Source organism: Chiloscyllium punctatum, chromosome 14 (genome assembly GCF_047496795.1).
Source record: "Chiloscyllium punctatum isolate Juve2018m chromosome 14, sChiPun1.3, whole genome shotgun sequence".
Lineage (NCBI taxonomy): Eukaryota > Metazoa > Chordata > Chondrichthyes > Orectolobiformes > Hemiscylliidae > Chiloscyllium > Chiloscyllium punctatum.
The window spans coordinates 12,769,376-12,792,774 of NC_092752.1; the positions used below are offsets into that span (position 1 = coordinate 12,769,376).

A 23,399-nucleotide genomic window follows, 5' to 3' on the forward strand; every position below is an offset into this window, starting at 1 on the left:
GTGCATACCACCACTTTAAACATTGCACAGAAAATACACTTTCAGAAATGATTAAGTCGCAATTCTGCCTCGACTTTCTGACTCTGATAGTCTGGCCTTTTCTCAAGGACAAAAGTCAGGGATTTACCTAACAACTACCAATCCAGAGAGATGTTCCCTCAACATCAAACTCTACTTGTCTCAAAGATGTTTTACTTCCCGCAGGGAACTTCCCCAGATCACTTCCATAGGGAATAGCCAAGTAACAATTACGCTCAGGTCAAATGCTGCTCCATTTTAGCAACCAGACTATCCCTGACCATGAGTCTAGGGATCAGTTAGCTTGTTACAGAAAAGAATTAAATATTGTATTCCAATTCAAAGATTCAAAGGGAACTCATAAACCAATTTCTTTCTTATTTCATGACTGCGTAATCATTTTAACATCACTCTCACATGCTTATGTTATAGAGGCTGTATAATGTAGCTCCTGAGGATCCACTTCATTCAAAATGCATTCAACCTTTTGAAGAAAAGTGAGACTGTAGTACACCAAACTGCAGGAAGTAGTCGACAGGCCGGGGTTCAGGTTCCACCCAATTGTGACATATGTGAAGCATCTTTGAACTGATTGATTCGGAAGTATCGAGTTAGGTTCAGTACTCCTGTCTCTAAGCTGAAAGGCTTCAATACCAATGCTTAAAACTCAAACACATGTTCCAGGCTACTGCATTACATCTGTTATGATGCAGATAAGTTCAACTAAGGCCCTGTCTGCTGGTTCTGGCTCAAATCACAGAATCCCTGCTCCAGTATATAGAAGCAGGTTATTTGGCCACCAAGTCCACGTTGATCCTCTGAAGAGCATCCACCCAGACCTACCACTCCCCCTACTCCGTCCTGTCACCGGGCATTACCCTCGGCTAATTCACCTAGCCTGCATACCCCCGGACACTATGGGCAATTTCCCACAGGTAACCCACTCAGCCTGCACATCTTTGAAGTGTGGAAGGAAACTGGAGCACCCAGAACAAACCCACGCAAACACAGGGCGAATGTGCAACTCCACACCGACAGCTGCTCAAGGTTGACATAAAAGTTTGTGTCACTACTCAAATGAGAGAAGGGAGCATTTGTAAAGGGACCAACTGATAAACTCGCGACCGATGCTTATGAAACTTTGCTGTATGCAAATTAGCCACTTCACAACAGCAGTAATAATATTCCAAACATTGTGTGAAGTACTTTGAGAGGTCTTGAGGATGTAAATAGTGCTTTATCGATGCAAACTTATTTCTTTCAAGACTAAAAATAAGTTAAGTATTATAAAATATAATCATTCGAGATAAAAATTAACCAATATTGGAGAAGAAATGTCTTCACTCAGAGAGGGGTGAGCCTGTAGAATTCACCACCGCAGACAGCAGTCAAAGCAAAATACTGTATGGAGTTGGATATAGCACTCGGAGCAAAGGATCAAAGGACATGGATGAAAAGCAGGAACAAGCGAATGAATTGGATGATTGAACAACGCAGCAGGCTTGAAGAAAAAGAATGGGCTACTCCTGTTTCTATTTAGTCTGTTTCCACGTTTCTATAAACTCTGGAACTTTTACAGTATTAGGATTATCCCCACCTGTTGAATAATCGTTACACTAGAGTTGTCTTGGCTTTTTTTTTGCATTTATTTCATAATGCTCCGAAAGGAAGATTGCACTAGAAATAACCGATATACCACTGAGGCTTTGACAAAAAGGTGACTCAGAATGAGTATATTAACAGGCCTTTTCCTGTTTAGGTTGATGTACTGATTCGCTTGTTTGGAAACAGTGCAATCTATACCAGCCCAAGTTTCTTGTTCACAATCCCCTCACTAATTTCAATAGGATTGAATTCCTATTGAAAATGAACAGTTCCACTGGTAAATAGTTCCTTTCTTTAGCAGCATCCTACCCCAAAAAGCTGAAGCAATGTCATGTTTAGTGGTGCTGTCCAATGCTTTGCTTCCCTTTCAGAAGCTCTCACATTTCTTCCGTCGAACAAGCCTGTCTTTCTTTCTGAAGCTTATGAAATTTACCCCTCCCCTCAGTCCCCATCCCTGCCTTCCCAGGTTCTCTCCCTTGGACTCATCTCCAATATGGCTGAGCGAGTAGGCGAACAACTCATCAATTCCTCGCACCTGCGTCAATGCTGCGGTATGCCGTCCACATGGAGTTGGGGCAGTCCTTTTGGTGGCTTTGGTGGCTGCTTTCGTCGGAATCAGTCTGGGTTTTCTTGTGGCACCTTCAGTCCGTCTGTGACTCCATGCAGCGTTTTCCTCAGCATTGTGATGGAGCCTGTCCAAAATTCCATCGGGGATTCAGGTCCTTGAGCCCAGAGCTGTGAAATGGACTAAGTGGACTTTGTCTTAAATTCCGTTCTTTTAATTTTTTTTTCTTTATTCTATCATCATGAACTTTCTATTTCTTTATTTTTCTAATTTATTAGTGTGATTTTGCACCTTTGAAAGTCTGTAATGCTAGACTTTTTATGTCTTTATTTTTCTAACTTTCTTTCCTAAGAATTCATACCCAAGAATCTGTATTTGGATTCCTTTTTATCTAAGGTGGAAACTTTTCACTGTACTCATGTGTGGAGGTTCCGGTGTTGGACTGGAATGGACAAAGTCAGAAATCACACAATACCAGGTTATAGTCGAACAGGTTTGTTACCAGGAACGAAAGCTTGTGATTGTAAATAAACCTGTTGGTCTACAACCATGGCGTTGTGTGACCTCTGACTTTGTCCTCATGTCAGTGCATGTGACAATAAAGCTAAGTCAATTAAAATTCAATTCAAATTCTTCGGGAATACTTTTCCTCCTCCTCTTTGAGTACACGTGCGGTCTGCTCTGGATTCCATACCAACGTTGTATGGGTCAGGTGAGAAACGTATTCAAGTGGGCAAGGGAGAACAGGAATGACATGAGAAAAACATGAGAAAAACATGCCTTAACTCTTGGAACATGAGTACTCCCACACCACCTTAACCTCCACTCAGAAATCCATGGCTTCACTGATAATGATTAATTAGTATAGATCCGAGCAATTCAAAGCACAATAATCCCATAATTTAATTGGGTCTTTGAGAAATTTTTAAAAAGCACTCTAGCTTTCCTGCCCAGGTGACCAGGCCCTGACTTCCGATGAGAAATATCGATGTGGACATATCCAGGAATGGCCAGGTCAAGCTGCTGTTTATCTGGTCAAAGTCAGCCTGCTCTTGCCTATGGGTCAAGCATGGATTTGGCAATTTGAACCAGGCAACTGAACTTATCTTGAGCCTGTAGCATCACAATCAACCAGCAGCTTTGGACAGTGAGAAAAATAAAGAAAAATCCAGTTAATGTGGAAAGTGGTATTCCATTAAAGTCGAGTGTCATTTTCACCTTCATCAGCTGCACACCAGATAAGGAGAAAGTGAGGACTGCAGGTGCTGGAGATCAGAGTCAAAAACTGTGTAGCTGGAAAAACACAGCAGGTCAGGCAGCATCCGAGGAGCAGGAGAGTCAATGTTTCGGGCATAAGCCTTTCATCAGGAATAGGAATCAGATAAGCCAGTTTCTCTCCTGTGGTGGAACAATGTCTGTACATTCTATCGGATGTGAGGCACAGAGTTCAGTCAGGGTCTTCTCTGGGTCTTCTCTGGGTGGATATGATGCCATCACTAATCCCAGTTCTAGAGCTAGTCTAAGACCTATTAATACTAAATGGTGAAGGTTGGCCAAGTCTTTGGAAGAAGAGACATATTCTTGAGTAGCATGAAGGTTATTACATAATTGTAAGAAAACAGGTTCCAGTTGAGTTTCCACACTGGCTGAAGTTACCATGAAAATCCTACCTCCTTAAACTCACCCCTCACTTGAGGCATGGTAACTGTCAGATTAAGCTCACCACCAGGTTATCCCTCTCTAATGAGAGAGCAGTCCTCTGGTCCTCTAGGACTATACCAACGTTTACCTTTTACAGCACACGAAGATAACTTCATTACAAAGCAAGAAAACCTGTATATGAAAACCTGCAGCTTGGTCTCAGCTGTGTGTTGACTGATTACAGAGACTGTCATATGTATCTTAGTGGGGTAGAGCTAGCCAGAGATTTCTTATTAACCCTTTCAGGCCAACCACCTCATACAACAAGTCAATTAGTCCCTTGATCCTATCCTTCAATCATGCTGAACGAGCACTCCTGCCCAATTTTAATCAATATCAAAATAAAACTTCAGTGGCTCCTGTAATTCTGGGAGATGCCACCCACAAAGCCAATTTCCTGAGCATGGGGGCAATGACACTGTATGGAGAGTTCTAGTTCAATTCATTGAATGATAAAATGGTTAGAAGAGAAGTTTGAAAATACTATTCATTTTCCACTCTTCACGTCACCAATAGTGACTGAGAATTCAGCTGGCAGTCCCTAGAATTCCCTCCCTAATCCCCTCCACCTCTCCTTTAATATTTACCTTAAAAACCTATCTTTTGATCAAGAGATTGGTTGCTTCCCTTGATTTCCCTCTGGCAAACATCCAGATTTTCTTTGGGAAAGTGATTTGGGATATTTGTTGCTTCTGAAGAGGAGTTTAGAGTGGCAACTGTTGTATCTGTTACAGGTATAATCCCATTACAATTGTTTTACATCAATACTCATTGCATAAAAGTTAGTTTATTTCTTGAAAACCCAATAGACAATATGAAACAGATGCAAGTTTGCATAATAATAGCTGTAATTTCAATAATGATAGTGGACAGCCAGGATATGATATGAAATGATATGATATGATGTGATATATGATATGATGTGATATATGATATGATGTGATATACGATATGATATGGTATGATGTGATATATGATACAATATGATGTAATATACAATATGATATGGTATGATGTAATATATGACATGATGTGATATATGAAATGATATGATGTGATATGATATGGTATGATGTGATATATGATATGATATGATGTGATATATGATAATGGTATGATGTGATATGATATAATGTGATATATGATATGATATTATATGGTATGATGTGATATATGATATGATGTGATATTGGTTATGATGTGATATATGATATGATGTGATGTGATATGATATGGTATGATGCGATATATGATATGATATGATGTGATATATGAAATGATATGATGTGATATATGTTATGATATGATATGATGTGATATATGATATGATATATTTCTCTGCCATCTGAAGACAGACATCAACCATCTCCAAATTATCATTCTTGTTCCCCCTCCCTATTTAAAGGAGTGACCATAGCTATGCTAGAAATGCGCTTCTCCACCTTAGCACCCATCTCTCTTCCCTTCAATGTTCATCCAATTCCACTTTGAAAGCTACTGTCCTATCGTGCAATGCATTCCAGCTTCTAACTGATCACTAACATGATCAAGATCTGAAGATGTGCATGTTAGATGAATTGGCCATGCTAAATTGTCCAAAATATTCCAGGTTGTGTAGGTTGGGTGCATTAGTCAGGGGTTACATGTAGGGGAGTGGGCTTGGGTCGGATACTCTTCGGTGGGTCAGTGTGGACTTACTGGGCCGAGAGGCCTGTTCCCACACTGTAGGGGTGCTAATTCTAATTCTAATGTATAAAATTAGATAGGGTGGACAGGAAAAGACTTTGCCCTGGGTGAAGGGAGCAATTTTCCCCTGGATGGAGGGATGAATGAGGACTGGGCAGATTTAAGCTAAGAGGCAGGAGGTTTACAGAGAATGTGAGAAAATATTCTTTCTACCCAGTAGTTGTGGGAATCAAGGAGTCACAGCCTGTCTGGGTGTTGAGGCATAAGCCCTCACAACAGTTATGAAGTATTTAGATGTGCACTTGCAATGCGAAGGCATTCAAGTTTATGGTCCAAGTGTTGGTAAACAGGAGTCACGTAGTTAGGTTCTTGTTTTTGACTGGCTCAGTCTCAATGGGCCAAAGGGCCCTTTGCTGTGCTGTAGGCTTCTATGACTATGGGGGGACGTTGATGCAGTGGTAATGTCAAAAGACTGGTAATTCAAAGACCAAGAGTAAATGGATTCCAATGGCATCTGATGGAGTTTTCATCAAATATAGAATTAAAAACTGTACTTAGTAATGGTAGCCATGTAACTATCATCAACTGTTTTTAAAAGCTCTTTTGGCTTATTGATATCTTTTCGTGAGGGAAATCTGCCATCTTCACCTGGTCTGGTCCACATGTGACTCCAAACACAAAGAAATGTGGTTGATTCTTAACTGCACTTTGAAAGGGTCTAGCAAAGGCACACATTTCAATCGGGATGGGCACAAATATTGGCCTTACCAATGACCATAAAGGAGGTAAAACCTCATTGTACAGGCTGCACCTATTGTAAATGCCACCACCAGGCGGAGTAATGAGCACATACACATACACTTGCAGCATAATGTCACTGCCCAGCACCAGACAAGCATGCTGCCAACATGGTTCTGTGTATGAATTTTGTTAGACATTTTAAATCAGTGTCCTCTGGTTATTGACTCTTATTGTAAGCACTCTGTACATCTAAACACTTCTACGATTTTAAACACCTCTATTACATCTTCTAAACATCTCTGCTCCACAGTTTCTCTAGTTTATTCATTGACGCACTGATCTTATGCCTCTCTGAACTGCATGAGGTAAGGAATTGAGTAACTCCCTTCTGTCTCGCCAACACCTATCTTTCTCTATTTCTTCATTTTTCTGCCTTTATATTCTATGTTTTGGTTTATTTCTGTGTAGTTTAAGAGTGGTGCCAGAGAGTGGCCGCACTATACAACATTTTTCACTGGTTTTTGTGACAAGATACATGTGACAATAAAAATTAAATCAAACCAACCTTATATCTACACTCTGAAATGATCCAGCTCCAACAACACTTAAGGAACTGAACACCAAGCAGATGATTGGTACTCCACCCACCACCTTTAACAATAAATCTCCTCATCACTGATGCATAAGGACTGTGGGGTGTTCAATTTAAATGTTGCACTCAGTAACCAAAAGCTTTTTCTGACAGCTTCTTTGGAACCGGCAACATCTACCAACTAGAAGGCTAGCGATATCCAGTATTGCTGTTGATAGGTGCACACACCATCCTAATTTCGAATGAAATCCCTGTTCCTTCACTGTCGTTGGGTCAAACTCCAGGAGCTTCCTTCCTAATAGCACTGTAGGCAGACTCACCCCACCACAGACTGGCTAGCTACCTGAAAGAGCAGCACTCTGAAAGCTTATAGATTAGATTAGATTACTTACAGTGTGGAAACAGGCCCTTCGGCCCAACAAGTCCACACCGACCCGCCAAAGTGTAACCCACCCATTCCTGTACATTTACCCCTTTTACCTAACACTACGGGCAATTTAGCATGGCCAATTCACCTGACCTGCACATTTTTGGATTGTGGGAGGAAACTGGAGCACCTGGAGCAAACCCACGCAGACACGGGGAGAACGTGCAAACTCCACACAGTCAGTCACCTGAGGCGGGAATTGAACCCGGGTCTCTGGCGCTGTGAGGCAGCAGTACTAACCACTGTGCCACCGTGCCGCCGTGCCGCCCACTAACAAACCTGATGCTGTGTGATTTTTAACTTTGTCCACCCCAGTCCAATACTGGCACTTCCACATCCTGTTCAGGAAAGCAGTGCACCTCCTCAAAAGCAGTTAGGGATCGGCAACAAACGTTGACAATGCCAGTAATGCCCGCATCCCATTAATATGGAAAAAAAACATTTTATCATGAAACTTCTCAGCTCCCCTTAGTGCCTGGGGAATGCATCCAGTAAGGAACAGCCATATAAAGCCACATAAGGCCAGGGAAATCTCGACTTCAGTCCTTAGTCTTCACTGGGGCAGCTGATTTCTGCTGAAGTGGAAGTAGTGGAGCCTATAATTGGCTTAATTGCTTATGCAAAAAGGATAAAATCTGCCTGATTGCTACAGCAAAAATTCCAAAAATGTTGAAAGAAGGTGGACACCAGATATGAATGGGGGTTGCAATAACACCCCAAGCAGTTGAATAACTACAACCCTAATTTAAGAGTCGAATTGGGAAGGGAGAGAGGCTAGTCAGTACATCTGTGAATTGTGCCATGGGAAAGGGTAGGAATTGCTGGAAAATGTGAGTACATGGTTTTAGATTAGATTACTTATAGAGTGGAAACAGGCCCTTTGGCCCAACAAGTCCACACCAACCCTCCATAGAGCAACCCACCCAGACCCATTCCTCTACACCTAACACTATGGGTAATTGAGCATGGCCAGTTCACCTAACCTGCACATTTTTGGACTGTGGGAAGAAACTGGAGGAAACCCACGCAGACACGGGGAGAATGTGCAAACTCCACACAGACAGTTGCCCGAGGTGGGAATTGAACCCAGGTCTCTGGCGCTGTGAGGCAGCAGTGCTAACCACCGTGCCGCCCACGTTTTGCATACTGAAATCCCACACCTGATTCAGTTTGGAAACCTGCTCATCTTCGAGCCTTTGTGGGGCAGTGTTTGTGCCCCTGCCTCTGGGCGAGGAGGTCTGGGCCCAAGGCCGACCTGCTCCTGAGGCGTCTAACAACATCTCTGAATATAGACGATGCAGAAAATATCTACAGCACTCATCCTCATGCAAGTGAAAAGTAATATGTTTGCAAGCTGTGTGGAGAGCCATGTATAATAGCACATAAACACCAGCATGGTAAACTGTCTGGTACAAGTCTGATCCTGTGCAAGATACAAGGGAGCAAGGTTGTTGCTGGTGACCAGGAGTTGAAACCCATCAATCCCTCGAGGTGACAGGACTGAACTGAATTGGCAGCTTTGTGACTGCATTGTGCGGGGGTGGAACGGAAGGGCGTAGAATAGGGGAACACTGATCAAACTTGGGAATACTTCCCCATGTAAACACGCTGCCTTCTAACTCCTGCTCAAGAAATAAAAGATCACAGATAATGTTCTGACTGATAAGCATCCCCTACCTTTACACCCACTCCAGGCAATGTTGAAAGTGCATGGCTTTTAGATGTTTAAACCTCCCTCATTATCTCATATTACTTTCAGTTTTTAAGAACATTGCCTTTAGTCACATTTGATTCCCTGCCTGTCTCCTCCTGTCTCATTTATTTTGCACAGAAAGTGAAACAAGACATTTTAATATCATTTTCTCTGGCTCATCACTGTTTATAGCACAGTTATTAGTTTGCTATTAGTTATCCTTTGGAACCTAGTCAATCGCAGATGCTATTGACTGTTTATTCACTCCACTTCTGTTTACGAAATGACTCCCTCCCAAGTCGATCTCTTCCTACTATGAAACAGTAAGGACCGCGGATGCTGGAAGCCGGAGTCGATTGATGTGAAGCTAAAACAGCACAGCCGGTCAGGCAGCATGCCATGAGTAGGAAAGTCAACATCTTGGGCCGAAATCCTTCGTTAGTCCTGATGAAGGGTTTAAGCCTGAAACACTGACCTTCCTGCTCGTCAGACGCTGTCTGATCAGCTGTGCTCTTCCAGCTTCCCATCGATTGACTGATCTCTTCCTACATTTGATTGTCTGCCATTCCGTCCCATTCACGCCACCTTTTCAATCCTGTCATGGCTTTTTCCCAATAAGTCTCTTTCCTCTCTATCCCAACTTTTCACACAACTATAGAAAGCAAGATTCCAGTGCAGCATTCATCTCCCACTGGACCACACCACGATCACATCAGAGCCAGGCCTTCTGACCACGCAAAAGAAGATTTGCACAAATGTTCCTTTTTGAACAATCATTTGTTTATGATGAGATTCAAGGGTGGCACAGGCAGCTCCTGCCAATTCAACATAACAGGATGTGGGCAGCACGGTGGCACAGTGGTTAGCACTGCTGCCTCACAGCACCAGAGACCTGGGTTCAATTCCCACCTCAGGCAATTGTTTGTGTGGAGTTTGCACATTCTCCCTGTGTCTGTGTGGGTTTGCTCCGGTTCCCTCCCACAATCCAAAAATGTGCAGGTTAGGTGAATTGGCCATGCTAAATTGCCTGTAGTGTTAGGTGAAGGTGTAAATATAGGGGAATGAGTCTGGGTGGGTTGCTGACTTGTCGGGCCGAAGGGCCTGTTTCCACACTGTAAGTAATCTAAGTAAATTATCTAGTGTGTTGAACTGAGCAACATAAATATTATGCAGCAAAGTGAAACTGGGATGTTTGAAAGAAACAAAAGGATGAGATACTTCAAACTTGGGCAGAGAACATTTGACCTGTGTATGTGGTCTAACATCAGATTGATCTGACAGTGTTAATTTGACCCACTTGCTTTTCAATCATTGGTATATGTTAGACAAATTCTGCACTCAGCAGATTCCCTTCCATATGGTCCATATGGAACTATAATGAAAGGCTTGGAACACCAGGGCTGTTTTCACTAAAACAGGGAGATTAAAAAGTGGTGGGCAGAAAAGTTAATTATGATGAAGGAATGGGGCAGATTGTTTTCAGTGGTTGAGAGGTGTGTGTGCATGTGGGTGGGATAGTGTTATGGAATGAAAATGAAGCTTATTCATGGTCAGAATCCTCCACCAGAATCTCTTAATGTAGGGAGGCTGCTGTGCTGCAAATGTTCACTCCTAAGAGTGTTGCAGGCTTGGCTAGCGTTTATTGTCCAACTCCAGTCCCCCTTGAGAAGGTGATGGTGAGCTGTTTTCAGGAACCGCTACCATCCAAGGACTGTAGGTTGACCCACAATGCTCTTAGAGAGGGAATTCCAGGATTTAGACCCAGCAGCTCTTAAGAAATGGTGATTAATACGTTCCAAAGTCAGGGGCTTGGAGGGGAACTTGCAGGTGGTGGTATTTCCATGTATCTACTGCCCTGTCCTTCTAGATAGAAGTGGTCATGAATTTGGAAGATGCTGTTGAAGGATCTTCAATGAATTTTTGGAGTGCATCTTGTAGATAGTTCACACTGCTGTGACTGAGTGCTGCTGGTGGAGGGAGTAGATGCTTGTGGATGTGGTGCCAATCAAGTGGACCACTTGTCCTGGATGGTGTCAAGCTTCTTGAGTGTTGTTGGAGCTGCCCCATCCAGGCAAGTGGGGAATATTCCATCACACTCCTGACTTTTGCCTTGCAGATGGTGGACAGACTCGGGGAGTCAGGAGGGGAGTTACTTGCTGCAGCATTCCTAACCTCTGACCTGTGACCTGTCTTTGTGTTTATGTGGGGAGTCCTGGTGAATTTCTGGCCAATGGTAACCCCAAGACTGTTGATAGAGGGAGATTCAGTGATGGTAATACCATTGAATGTCAAGGGGAGATAGTTATATTTGTCTCTTATTGGAAATAGTCTTAGCCTAGCATTTGTGTGGCACCAGTGTTACAGCCCAAGCCTGGATATTGTCCAGATTTCGTTGCATTTCAACGTGACAACTCAAGAATGGTGCTGAATATTCCACAATCATCAGTGAACATTCCCACTTCTGACCTTGGGATGAAGGGGAAGTCATTGATTAAACAGCTGAAGATGGTTCATAAACCATAAGACCATAGGACCATACGACATAGAAGCAGAAATTAGGCCATTCAGCCCATCAAGTCTGCTCCACCATTCAATCATGACTGATAAGTTTCTTATCCCTATTCTCCTGCTTTCTTTCCATAACCCCTGATCTCCCTGACAATCAAGAGCCTATTTATCTCAATCTTAAATATCCTCAATAACCTGGCCTCCACAGCCTTCTGTGCCAGTGAATTCCATAGATTCCCCACTCTCTGGCTGAAGAAGTTTCTCCTTATCTCTGTTCTAAAAGGTCTTCTCTTTACTCTAAGGCTGTGCACTCGGGGCCTGGTCTCTCGTACCAATGGAAACATCTTCCCAGCATCCACTCTGTCCAGGCCATTCAGTATTCTGTATGCTTCAATTAGATGCCCCTCACCCTTCTAAACTCCATTGAGTATAGACCCAGATTCCTCAAACATTCCTCATCTAATAAACTGTTCATTCCTGGGACCATTCTCATGAACGTTCTCTGAACATGCTCCAGGGCCAGTACAATTTTCCTGAGATATGGGGCCCAAAACCGCACACAATACTCCAAATGTGGTCTGACCAGATCCTTATAGAGCCTCAGAAGTATATCCCTGGTTTTATATTCAAGTCCTCTCAAAGTAAATGCCATCATTAATTTTCCTTACTAACTACTGACACAACCTGCAAGTTTACCTTGAGAGAATCCTCGTCTAGAACTTCCAAGTCTCTTTGCACTGCAGACTTCTGAATTTTCTCCCCATTTAAAAAATAATCACTGTCTCTATTCTTCCGACCAAAGTTCATGACCTCACACTTGTCCATGTTGTATTCCATCTGCCACTTCTTTGCCCACCCTCTTGAGGAACTCCAGCAGTGATGTCCTGGGGCTGAGATGACTGACTTCCAACAACCACAACCATCTTCCAATGTGTAGGGTATGACTCCAGCCAGAGGAGAGTTTGCTACCTGATACCTATTGATTCCAGTTTTGTTCGGGCTCCTTGATGCCATACTCGGTGGATTGTCAAGGGCTGTCACTCTCACCTCACCTCTGGAATTCAGCTCTTTTGTCCATGTTTGAACCAAGGCTGTAATGGGGTCAGGAGCTGAGTGGCCCTGGGGGAACCCAAACTGGACGTCACTGAGCAGGTAATTGCTGAGCAGGTGCTGCTTGATAATATCGTTGATGATACCTTCCATCACTCTACTGATGATTGAGAGGAGACCGATGGGCGGTAATTGACTGGGTTGGATTTGTCCTGCTTTTTGTGTACGGGACATATTGGGGCAATTTCCCATAGTGTTGGGTAGATACCAGTGTTGTAACTGTATTGGAACAGCTTGGCTAGTGGGGCGGCAAATTTTGGAGCACAATCCTTCAGCACTAATGCTGGCATGTTGTCAGGGCCTATCGTCTTTGCAAAATCCAGTGACTCCAAATGTTTCCCAGTATCAGATGGAGTGAATTGAATTGACTGAAGACTGGAATTTGTGATGCTGGGGACCACTGGAGGAGGGGGAGATGGATCATCCACTTCACACTTCTGACTGAAGATTGCTGCGAATGAGATAGTGGTTGGGGGATCATTACTTGGGATCTATCTCTGATATGCTGCTTAACTGTTTGGCCTCTGAGTAGTCCTGTTTGTGGGCAGCATGGTGGCACAGTGGTTAGCACTGTTGCCTCACAGCGCCAGAGACCCGGGTTCAATTCCTGCCTCAGGCGACTGACTGTGTGGAGTTTGCACATTCTCCCCGTGTCTGCGTGGGTTTCCTCCGGGTGCTCCGGTTTCCTCCCACAGTCCAAAAATGTGCAGGTTAGGTGAATTGGCCTTGCTAAATTGCCCATAGTGTTAGGTGCAGGGGTAAATGTAGGGGAATGGGTCTGGGTGGGTTGCGCTTTGGCGGGTCGGTGTGGACTTTGTTGGGCCGAAGGGCCTGTTTCCACACTGTAAGTAATCTAATCTAATAGCTTCATCAGTTTGACACCTCATTTTCAGGTATGCCTGATGCTGCTCCTGGCATGCCCTCCTGCACACTGCATTGAACCAGGGTTGATCCCCTGGCTTGATGGTAATGGTTGTATGGGGGATATGCCGGGCTATGAGATTGTGGATTGCGCTGGAGTACAATTGTGCTGCAGTTGATAGCCCACAGTGCCTCATGGATACCTAGGGTTGAGTTGCTAGACCTGTTCAAAGTCATCCCATTTCGTACGGTGATAGTGGCACACAACAAAATGGAGGTATTCTTAATATGAAGGCGGGACTTTGTCTCCACAAGGGCTGTGAGGTAGTCAGTTTTACCGATACTGTCATGGACAGATGCATCTGCAGCTGGCAGATTGGGTGAGAACAAGGCAAGTATGTTTTTCCCTCTTATTGGTTCCCTCATCATCTGCTGTAAACCCAGTCTAGCAGCTACGTCCTTTAGAACCCAACCAACTCGATCAGTGGTGCTGCCCAGCCACTCTTGGTGGTGGACATTGAAATCCACCCACCCAGAATACATTATATGCCCTTGCCACCCTCAGTGCTTCCTCCAAGTGTTGTTCAACATGGAGAAGTACTCATTGATCACCTGAGGAAACAATTCCCTTGCCCATGTTTAACTTGAAGCCATGAGATTTCATGAGGTCTGGAGTCAATGTTGAGGACTTCCAGGGCAAATCCCTCCTAACTGGTATCGTACTATGGTGTTCTACCTCTGCCAGGTCTGTCCTGCCAGCGGAACCCAGAACATATCCAGGGATGGTGATGGCAGTGTCTGGGACATCATCTGTAAGGTGTGATTTCGTGCATATGGCTATGTCAAGCTGTTGCTTGACTAGTCAGTGAGACAGTTCTCCCAATTTTGGCACTAGCCTCCAGATGTTAGTAAGGTAGACTTGGCAGGGTCAACCAGGCCATTTCTGCCATTGTTTTTTCTAGTGCCCATGTTGATACTCCATCTGGCTTCATTTCTTTGTTGAGACTTTGTATCAATAGATACCATTTCAGGGTATTTCAGACCAGGCAGTAGAGAATCAATCATGTTGCTGTCGCTCTGAAGTCAAACCAGGGAAGGATGGCAGATTTCCTTCCCTGAAAGAGCATTAGTGAACAAAATGGGATTCTCCCAACAATTAATTCATGGTCATCAGTATATTGTTAATTCCAAGTTTTTAAAAATTGAATTCAAATTCCTACCATGCCTTAACAGGATTTGAACATGGGTCCTCAGCACATTAACAAAAAAGAAATTGCTGGAAAAGGTCTGGAAGCACCAGTGAAGAGAAATCAGAGTTAAGGTCCAGTGTGACCTTTCATCAGAACAGAAGGATGTTCTTCTGAAGAAAGATCACTTTCCCTCCACAGATGTTGTCAGATTTGTGAATTTCTCCAGCATTCTCGATGTTTGTTTCGATATCCATTCCAGCTATAAGGCCTCCTCACCCCACATTTGCAAAGTGTTTATCCTTAACCAATTGTCTGTCTCTGACAGTGAAAACTGTTTTAGACCTTGGCAACACCAGTTTGTTGTACTTGAGATACTGTACGCAATATTTTACCAGTCTCTAAAGCAAAGAGATGATTCTTTGTGCTCAAGGGATTAGTGATGAAGTCAGTGTGCTAGTTACACTTGATATCATAGTGATATGGTGCACTTTCTGACTTAACTGCTCTCTCCTTTACTAAGAAGAGAGAGTTAAGCTCCTCTTTAAAACACAATGATGCATGGGCCTTTAAGATAGCAGATTTGCTGTTACCTTTGATTTGTGAACTTCATTCCAATCAACTAAGATTTTAATGCACATTAACACCTTCTGATGTGGGTTCACACAACAGTGCTCAATGTAAGTCATCAATCCACTTCCAGATTGTATTTTTGACAGTAATTGTCAGTCCTGCCTCTGGGTAGTACTCATGCCTCTGGGCAGGAAGACTGTCAGCTCAAGTTCCAGTCTAGAATCATGAACATTTAATACAGGATATTCCTCACAATACTAATTGGTTCTGCATTGTCAGAGGTGACATCTTTCAGGTGAGGTGTTAAAGCAAGGGCTTCTCAGCCCTTTCAGATGAATGTAAAGATCCCATGGCATAACTTAGAGTCATAGAGTCATAGAGATGTACAGCATGGAAACAGACCCTTCGGTCCAACCCGTCCATGCCGACCAGATATCCCAATCTAGTTCCACCTGCTAGCACCTGGCCCATATCCCTCCAAACCCTTCCTATTCATATACCTATCCAAATGCCTCTTAAATGTTGTCATTGTACCAGCCTCCACCACTTCCTATGGCAGCTCATTCCATACACGTACCACCCTCTGAGTGAAAAAGTTGCCCTTTAGGTCTCTTTTATATCTTCCCCTCTCACCCTAAACCTATGCCCTCTAGTTCTGGACTCCTCGACCCCAGGGAAAAGACTTTGCCAATTTATCCTATCCATGCCCCTCATAATTTTGTAAACCTCTGTAAGGTCACCCCTCAGCCTTCGACGCTCCAGGGAAAACAGTCCCAGCCTGTTCAGTGTCTCCCTGTAGACTTGAGGAAGAACACAGGAGCTCTCCCTGGTGTTCTTGCCAATTTACATCCCTCAACACCCTAAAAAGATTATTTGGACCTTTATTTAAGTGCTGTTTATGGAACATTACTGTGTGATAGTTGACCTTTATGCTTCCTAGATTGCAAAAGTGACATTTTAAAAGTTACTTCATTGTAGATTGAGAAAGATGGTTTGTAAATACAAATTGTTTCATTTTGTGTAATTCAACAAAGAATATGTGGCCTCATTGCATCAGTGGTTTTCCACTTACCTCCCGAAGAATATTTGTAAGATTACTCATTTTAATTCCTCACATATCGAAACAAGTATACTAGCATCCTAGGCAAGTGTGCTACCAACTGAATCAGAGCTGACACCTAGGGGTACATTTCATCATCGCTGCTTGGGTGGTAATCTGCTGCTTGCCATGTGTCTAGGGCAGTGATCTTCAAATTCTTCCCAGAAAGAAAGTTGGCAAATTTCCCATGATTCCACACACCACAAACATTGCTTCGCTCCTGACCCACCCCAGCACTAACATCTGAAATTCAGTATTAACCCATCCGAAAGAACACAGAAGCATGGTCTCTGTGAGTGTACTAGCACGTTAGTAAACACAGTAAAAAAACTGCAGAACTGTAGTGATAAAACCAGAAGACCTCAAACACCACAGGCATCCCTCAAGAGATTCCAGTTTTTAAAACCTATGATTCAGAAGATCAAGGTTCAACTTGAATTGATAAAACAAAGACAGTTGAAGATGATGGGCTTGATGTTTGCTTGTTAATGTCAAATGCCAAAACCATAATATTTAAGAGAATAATTTGTTCAATTTTACCTTTAATAATAGTCAAATTACATTTCTAAGTTTCAATAAAGTAACAGAAAAGTAGACATGAATCCTTATTATTAACAGTATTTTCACCAATCTTCCAGAGGATTCACAGTTATCATGTTTGCTCCAGTTTTTAGCTTTTATCATCGAAATGCAATGATATTACTCCTTTGCATGTAAAAACATTGCACAAACCAAAATAATGGTTCAAAGAATAAAATGCTCACACATTTGTAAGGTACCTTTCACAATCTCAAGATGTCTTAACATGCATCAAAGCCAATGATGTATTTTGAAATGTCATCCCTCTTATGATGTAGGAAATGTGGCAGTCAATTTGTGTACAGCAAGCTCTCACTTGATAATAACTATAAAATTAGTTGTTAGAAGAATGACAGATATTGGTCAGATCGCTACAGGAGACTTGCCTATTGTTTATTGAATGGTGTCACAGAACATTCACGTCTAACTGAGAGAGCAGGATTTTCATCTCATCCACACAACAGCACCATCTTGCAGCTCTGAAGTACCAGCCTAGGTTATGTGAGCAAAGCTCTATAGTGGGGACTTAATCTTCTGATGTAGAGGTAAAAACTTCACGAACAAAACCACAACTGAAACTGAGAAATCACCAAAATAAACATTGCCAAAAGAAGAAGCTACACATACCAGGTAACATTATGTGCCATTAATAGCAGAATTATTAAAATTGAAGTAACATTGCATGGCATAGAAAATTCTCCAACCTTACAATGCGCACAATTTTCAGATGTTAAACTTTCCCCGTAATCTTAAAGGGGTTTTGTTTATTCAGAAAACTAGATGCACAAAAAGTCAAACTGCTTGTATCATGCACTATTACAGAGAATTATTTTAAAATCGCTTAGAAACAGAATGTTGATCCAAACAGTCCAAATTAGTGATTATCCTCGATACCATTAACAATAATCTTCAGCTTGGGTGTCTATTTCTTTACCAATTTATCCTATCATTGTTTCTTATCCTACCTGTTGACATGGGTTTTGACTGAGATTTCTCCAGCCCCCTCACTGCTACTTTGGCCAAAGCAACAAGTGGTATTTATATAGCACTCATAAATGAATAAATATCTCAAAGGCTTCACTCACATCAACAGGGGGGTCCTTCACAAGTTAAATTGGGTTAAACCTTAATTTCATCACCTTGGTGGCTTCAGTCCTTGATTCTGGTGGCACTCCCTAATCCTTTCTGGATGACAGTGTCCCCTTGTCGTCCGTTCTCCCCATGTTGAATTTCAATTTGTTTTACACCTTCTCAACAATGGAAGGGAGAGTGTCTTCTTTTTATGACTCCATCCACTCTGAACAATCCCTTCATGATCTTCAATCTGCTCATCAAATCACTCTGTTCTTTTCTTCTCTATTCTAAGCCTGCAACCTTTCAGCACATTTGTGGGGAGCAAAAATAGTTTTTGCGAATATATTCTAACAGGACAAAATCATTCTTATCTGATATTTATTGTGCACTGACCTTATTCTAGTAACATCCACAATCTCTGTTTAAGCAACCCGGGAGCTGATTTCCCTCAATTTAAAGCATGACACGTTTAAGCTAGTCAAATGGGGAATATGGCATTCTCTTTACCTGTCCACAGTGCATGGTCAGAAATAAAACAATTCAAGTCCTCGCAAGCCGAACAAGAAAGAAGGCAGTTCAATTCCTGGTCTTGGTCAGAGTGGAGAAAGTGAGGACTGCAGATGCTGGAGATCAGAGCTGAAAAATGTGTTGCTGGAAAAGCGCAGCAGGTCAGGCAGCATCCAAGGAACAGGAGAATCGACCTTTCGGGCATCAGCCCTTCTTCCAGGGCAGCTACCCTCAGGATCTGAGGCTGAGGACTGTAACCAAGCCTGCTGGATGCTTCAAGCTACAGATTTGCAGAATTATGTCTGCACAGATGGAGGCCATTTAGCCCATTCTGCCTGCACCAGCTCTTCAAATGAACATTGTTAACCAATGCCAATCTCCTGCTTTAAATCTCCATACACCTGCAGACTTTTTCTGTTCACAAAAACCCCCATCCAATGCCCCCTGGAGTGCTTGAATTGGACCTGCTTTCACCACATTTCCACGCAGCCATTCCACATTCTAACCACTCGCTGAGTGAAAAAAAAAGGATTTTCTCACATCACCCTTGGTTCATTTGCACATCACATTAAATCTATGCCTTTCTCACTCCCATTCCTTTTACAATCAGGAGTGACTTCCCCCTATCTATTCTATCCAGCTGCTCATGATTCTGAATCTCCTCTCAACCTTCTCTCTAGGGAGAACCGTCCCCAGCTTCTTCAATCTATCCTCATCACTGATGTTTCTCATGCCTGGAACCTTTCTTGCAAATGGTTTCTGCACTCTCTCTCTCCAATACACCTTACCCATAACATGACCAAGAACTGGACTCAATACTCCAGCCCAGGTCTAACAATTGTCAAGTTCAACATCTCCTGTGTGCTCCAGTGACACTCTGCTCCTATTAATAAAGGAGCAAATTACTACAGAGCTTGGAATATGTACTGAAAACAAAAACAATGCTGGAAATCACAGGCAGGTATTAATAAAGGAGCAAATTACTACAGAGCTTGGAATATGTACTGAAAACAAAAACAATGCTGGAAATCACAGGCAGGTATTAATAAAGGAGCAAATTACTACAGAGCTTGGAATATGTACTGAAAACAAAAACAATGCTGGAAATCACAGGCAGGTATTAATAAAGGAGCAAATTACTACAGAGCTTGGAATATGTACTGAAAACAAAAACAATGCTGGAAATCACAGCGGGTCAGGCAGCATCTGTGATTTCCAGCATTTTTTTTGTTTTCAGTCCTGGGGATAAAGCAGACAGTCCATGGGAAACTCCTTTTTGCCAATCTCAGTGAGTCCCAGAAGGGAAGGGAGTTGCTGCTTTTGCAGATGGTGTCAGTCTGTCACTCACCTGGTTGGCGATGGGGTTCTTCTTACTCAGCCTGCTGCCGGGCTGCAAGCCGACAGACCGGTTGACCGGGGGTATCTGCTCGGCTGCTTGCCCACTCGCCGGAGATTTGATGGAGTTGATTTTGGATCTGGCGGTGTGAACGCTCGGGGAGCCCAGGATAAGCAAGGTAGCCCAGAGAACCAGACAGCCGGCAGGAGTCATCCTCCACTGGACACGCGGGGAGAGAGGGAATGACTAAGGAACGACTTTACAAAGAAAAGGGCTTAAACAAGAAAATTAAAATCTCTTAAAGACTGGGAGAAGCGCTGCTGGTCTCTCCCCCCCCCCTTCCCCTCCCCACTGTTTTAAGTAATCGCTATTTCTCTGAACTGCATTTGCTTGGAAAGCACTCGCTGTTTCTCAGTCTGTGTCCCCTCCTTCTCCCAGCCCCTCTACTTATACAAGACCTCCGTCTCATTCCCTCCCCCCACACCCCCCAATCCAGGAGATGACAGAAACCGAGAGAGGGAGGGGGTGTTCGCATCCAGGCATCTCTCCCCTCCCCACTAACCCCCCTCCTCCACATCCCAGTACAAAATAACACCCTCCCTCCCTCTACAAAGATCCACAGACAGACTCGAGAGAGAGAGAGAGAGAGAGCAGGAGACGGGAACAATTACTGAGAACTGGGGCAACAGGAGCATTACTGACAGCACTACATTGTAGAGTTTATCCTCTGGGGTTAATTCTCTCTCATCCTGGTCGAATCTCCAGGCACCCTGCAGGAGGGAGAGACTCCCTCCTCTGGGAGTTGTTTGATTTCATTAACGCTGCTGAGAGAGCTGGGGGTCCCATTGATCGGGACAAGAGGGTTCAAAGTTTGGAAAAAGGTTTGTGTAATCGTCCAGGGATATTGTCAAATACAATGTATTGATGCCGGCGTTTGTGGTTCTCTCTCTCTCTCACACACACACACACACACACCCCATCCTCTGTCTAATTCCGCTTTCAAACTGCAAGGGAAACAACTCATTACAAAGTTCATCGAGGGCGACCCCTCCAGTCTTTGGAAACCAAATAACAAAGCAAAACAAACACGACCAGAATTCAAAAATAGTTTGCAAACTTTATCTGCAGCGTTTATTGGAAGAGCGTGCAGAAGGAGAAGCGTTGAGAAAGTGTTTCAGTGAGAAGCAAGTCTCCTCGTGATCTTCCCCCTGGGGAACAGGTAGAGAGAGAGAGAGAGAGAGCTGGGTAATAGACTAACGCATTTCCGTCTTCCTTTTGCTTTTGATGCAGGTCAGTCGGCCTGAAACATTAACGCTTGTCCCTCTCTCTGGGACTGGCAAACCAGCCGAACATTTATCTGGTCTACAGCATGGAAACAGGCCCTTCGGCCCAGCTTTCACAATTTAAACTAGTCCAATTTGTCTGCGTTTGGTCCATATCCCTCCATCCCTATCACATCCGTGTTACTGTCTAAATGTTTCTTACAAACGAAGTTGTGCTACCTCCACCACCTCCACTAGCAGCGAGTTCCAGACATTCACCATCCCCTTTATGATAAAAGATTGCCCGTTTGAATCCTTTTGTGTCTCTCTCCTCTGAGTTCAGAAAAGATTTCCAAGGATGTTGCCAGGGTTGGAGGATTTGAGCTATAGGGAGAGGCTGAACAGGCTGGGGCTGTTTTCCCTGGAGCGTCGGAGGCTGAGGGGTGACCTTATAGAGATTTACAAAATTATGAGGGGCATGGATAGGATAAATAGGCAAAGTCTTTTTCCTAGGGTCAGGGAGTCCAGAACTAGAGGGCATAGGGTTAAGGTGAGAGGGGAAAGATATAAAAGAGACCTAAGGGGCAACTTTTTCACTCAGAGGGTATTACGTGTATGGAATGAGCTGCCAGAGGATGTGGTGGAGGCTGGTACAATTGCAACATTTAAAAGGCATTTGGATGGGTATATGAATAGGAAGGGTTTGGAGGGATATGGGCCGGGTGCTGGCAGGTGGGACTAGATTGGGTTGGGATATCTGGTCAGCATGGACGGGTTGGACTGAAGGGTCTGTTTCCATGCTGTACATCTCTATGACTATGATTCTCACCTTAAACCTATGCCGTCTCGTTTTAGACTCTCCCATCATGGGAAAAGCTGCATTTCCTGTTTGTTTTCTGTTTTTAATTTCAGATTTCCAGTATCTCCAGGCATTTTGTTATTGTAATAAGTCAGTGCTGTCCAACAGTGGAAAATTGGAAGCCTACATATGAATAAAAGCAACTCATCAATAAAATGAGTATTAGTCATTGGTCTTATTGTGAAAACAGAATCTAGATGCAGCAGCAGGCCATTCTGCCCTTTGAGTCTGCTCTATTATTCAGAATAATCATGGCTGATCATCCAACTCGGTCCCCTCTTCCCACTTTCTTAGACTGTATCCTCAGACTGTGACCCCTGGTCCTGCACTCCCTGGTCAACTGAAAACTTCTTTGTGCAATTACCTATCTAGACCTGTTAGAACTTCCAAGAAGCCCATGATAAGTCCAAAGATGTGCAGGTTAGGTGGATTGGCCATGCTAAATTGTCCACAGTGTCCAGGAATGCATAGGCTAAGAGGATTAGCCCTGGGGAATGCAGGAAGGGTGAGATGCGTCTCGGAGGGTTGGTGTGGACTCAATGGGCTGAATGGCCTGTAGGGATTCTATAATTTTAGAGACTTCTATGAGATTTGTTGAGGTGTTTGCTTTCTGTTTGGGATAGCATTCTTCCAGACTCCAGTGAATATAGTCCTAAACTCAATACTCTATCTCTATACATTTGTTGGTGAAGTAATAAGAGGGCAAGCAAAGTGTGCCAGTGAACTTCGGTGTATTTTGCCTTCTGGCTTACTGAAGGATGTTAGATGTTTGCCATTTTAAGCATGGAATCCATGTATCTGGATTGTGCAGACAACTCTGGCTTTGATGGTACTACTCCTGAGTCCAAGTCAGAAGATGCAAGACTTACACTTACACTTGGCGGGTGGATTCTGATTTCCAGCTGGACATCCAGCAATCATTTGTTTAGTGAGTTAATGCTTGTTTAGATTAGATTAGATTACTTACAGTGTGGAAACAGGCCCTTCGGCCCAACAAGTCCACACCGCCCCGCCGAAGCGCAACCCACCCATACCCCTACATCTACCCCTTACCTAACACTTTATCACGGCCAATTCACCTGACCTGCACATCTTTGGATTGTGGGAGGAAACCGGAGCACCCGGAGGAAACCCACGCAGACAATGGGGAGAATGTGCAAACTCCACACAGTCAGTCGCCTGAGGCGGGAATTGAACCCGGGTCTCTGGCGCTGTGAGGCAGCAGTGCTAACCACTGTGCCACCGTGCCGCCCTACAATTGAGACTGATTGTTTTGCTGCAGACAACACCCACCAGTCGTCACGGGTACGGCGATCAAGTCGTGCGTCTATCCCTGTCTAATGTTTTATTGCGCAGATGACGCTTCTTGCTTTGTGGAGCACGCTGTTTGGAAACACAGCAACCACACAAGCGCTG

The 23,399-nt window shown here is 43.6% G+C and overlaps 1 protein-coding gene across 1 annotated transcript in view; it reads right to left on the minus strand.

Annotated features, from left to right (window-relative positions):
- dkk2 (dickkopf WNT signaling pathway inhibitor 2) overlaps window positions 1-20,223 on the minus strand; it is a 46,639-nt gene extending 26,416 nt beyond the window's left edge. Inside the window, exon 1 of the mRNA XM_072583904.1 lies at window positions 19,875-20,223. Within this exon, the coding sequence (XP_072440005.1) occupies window positions 19,875-20,075 (201 nt within the window). The 5' untranslated portion in view covers window positions 20,076-20,223. The remainder of the gene's footprint in view (window positions 1-19,874) is intronic.
- Window positions 20,224-23,399: the final 3,176 nt, after the last annotated feature.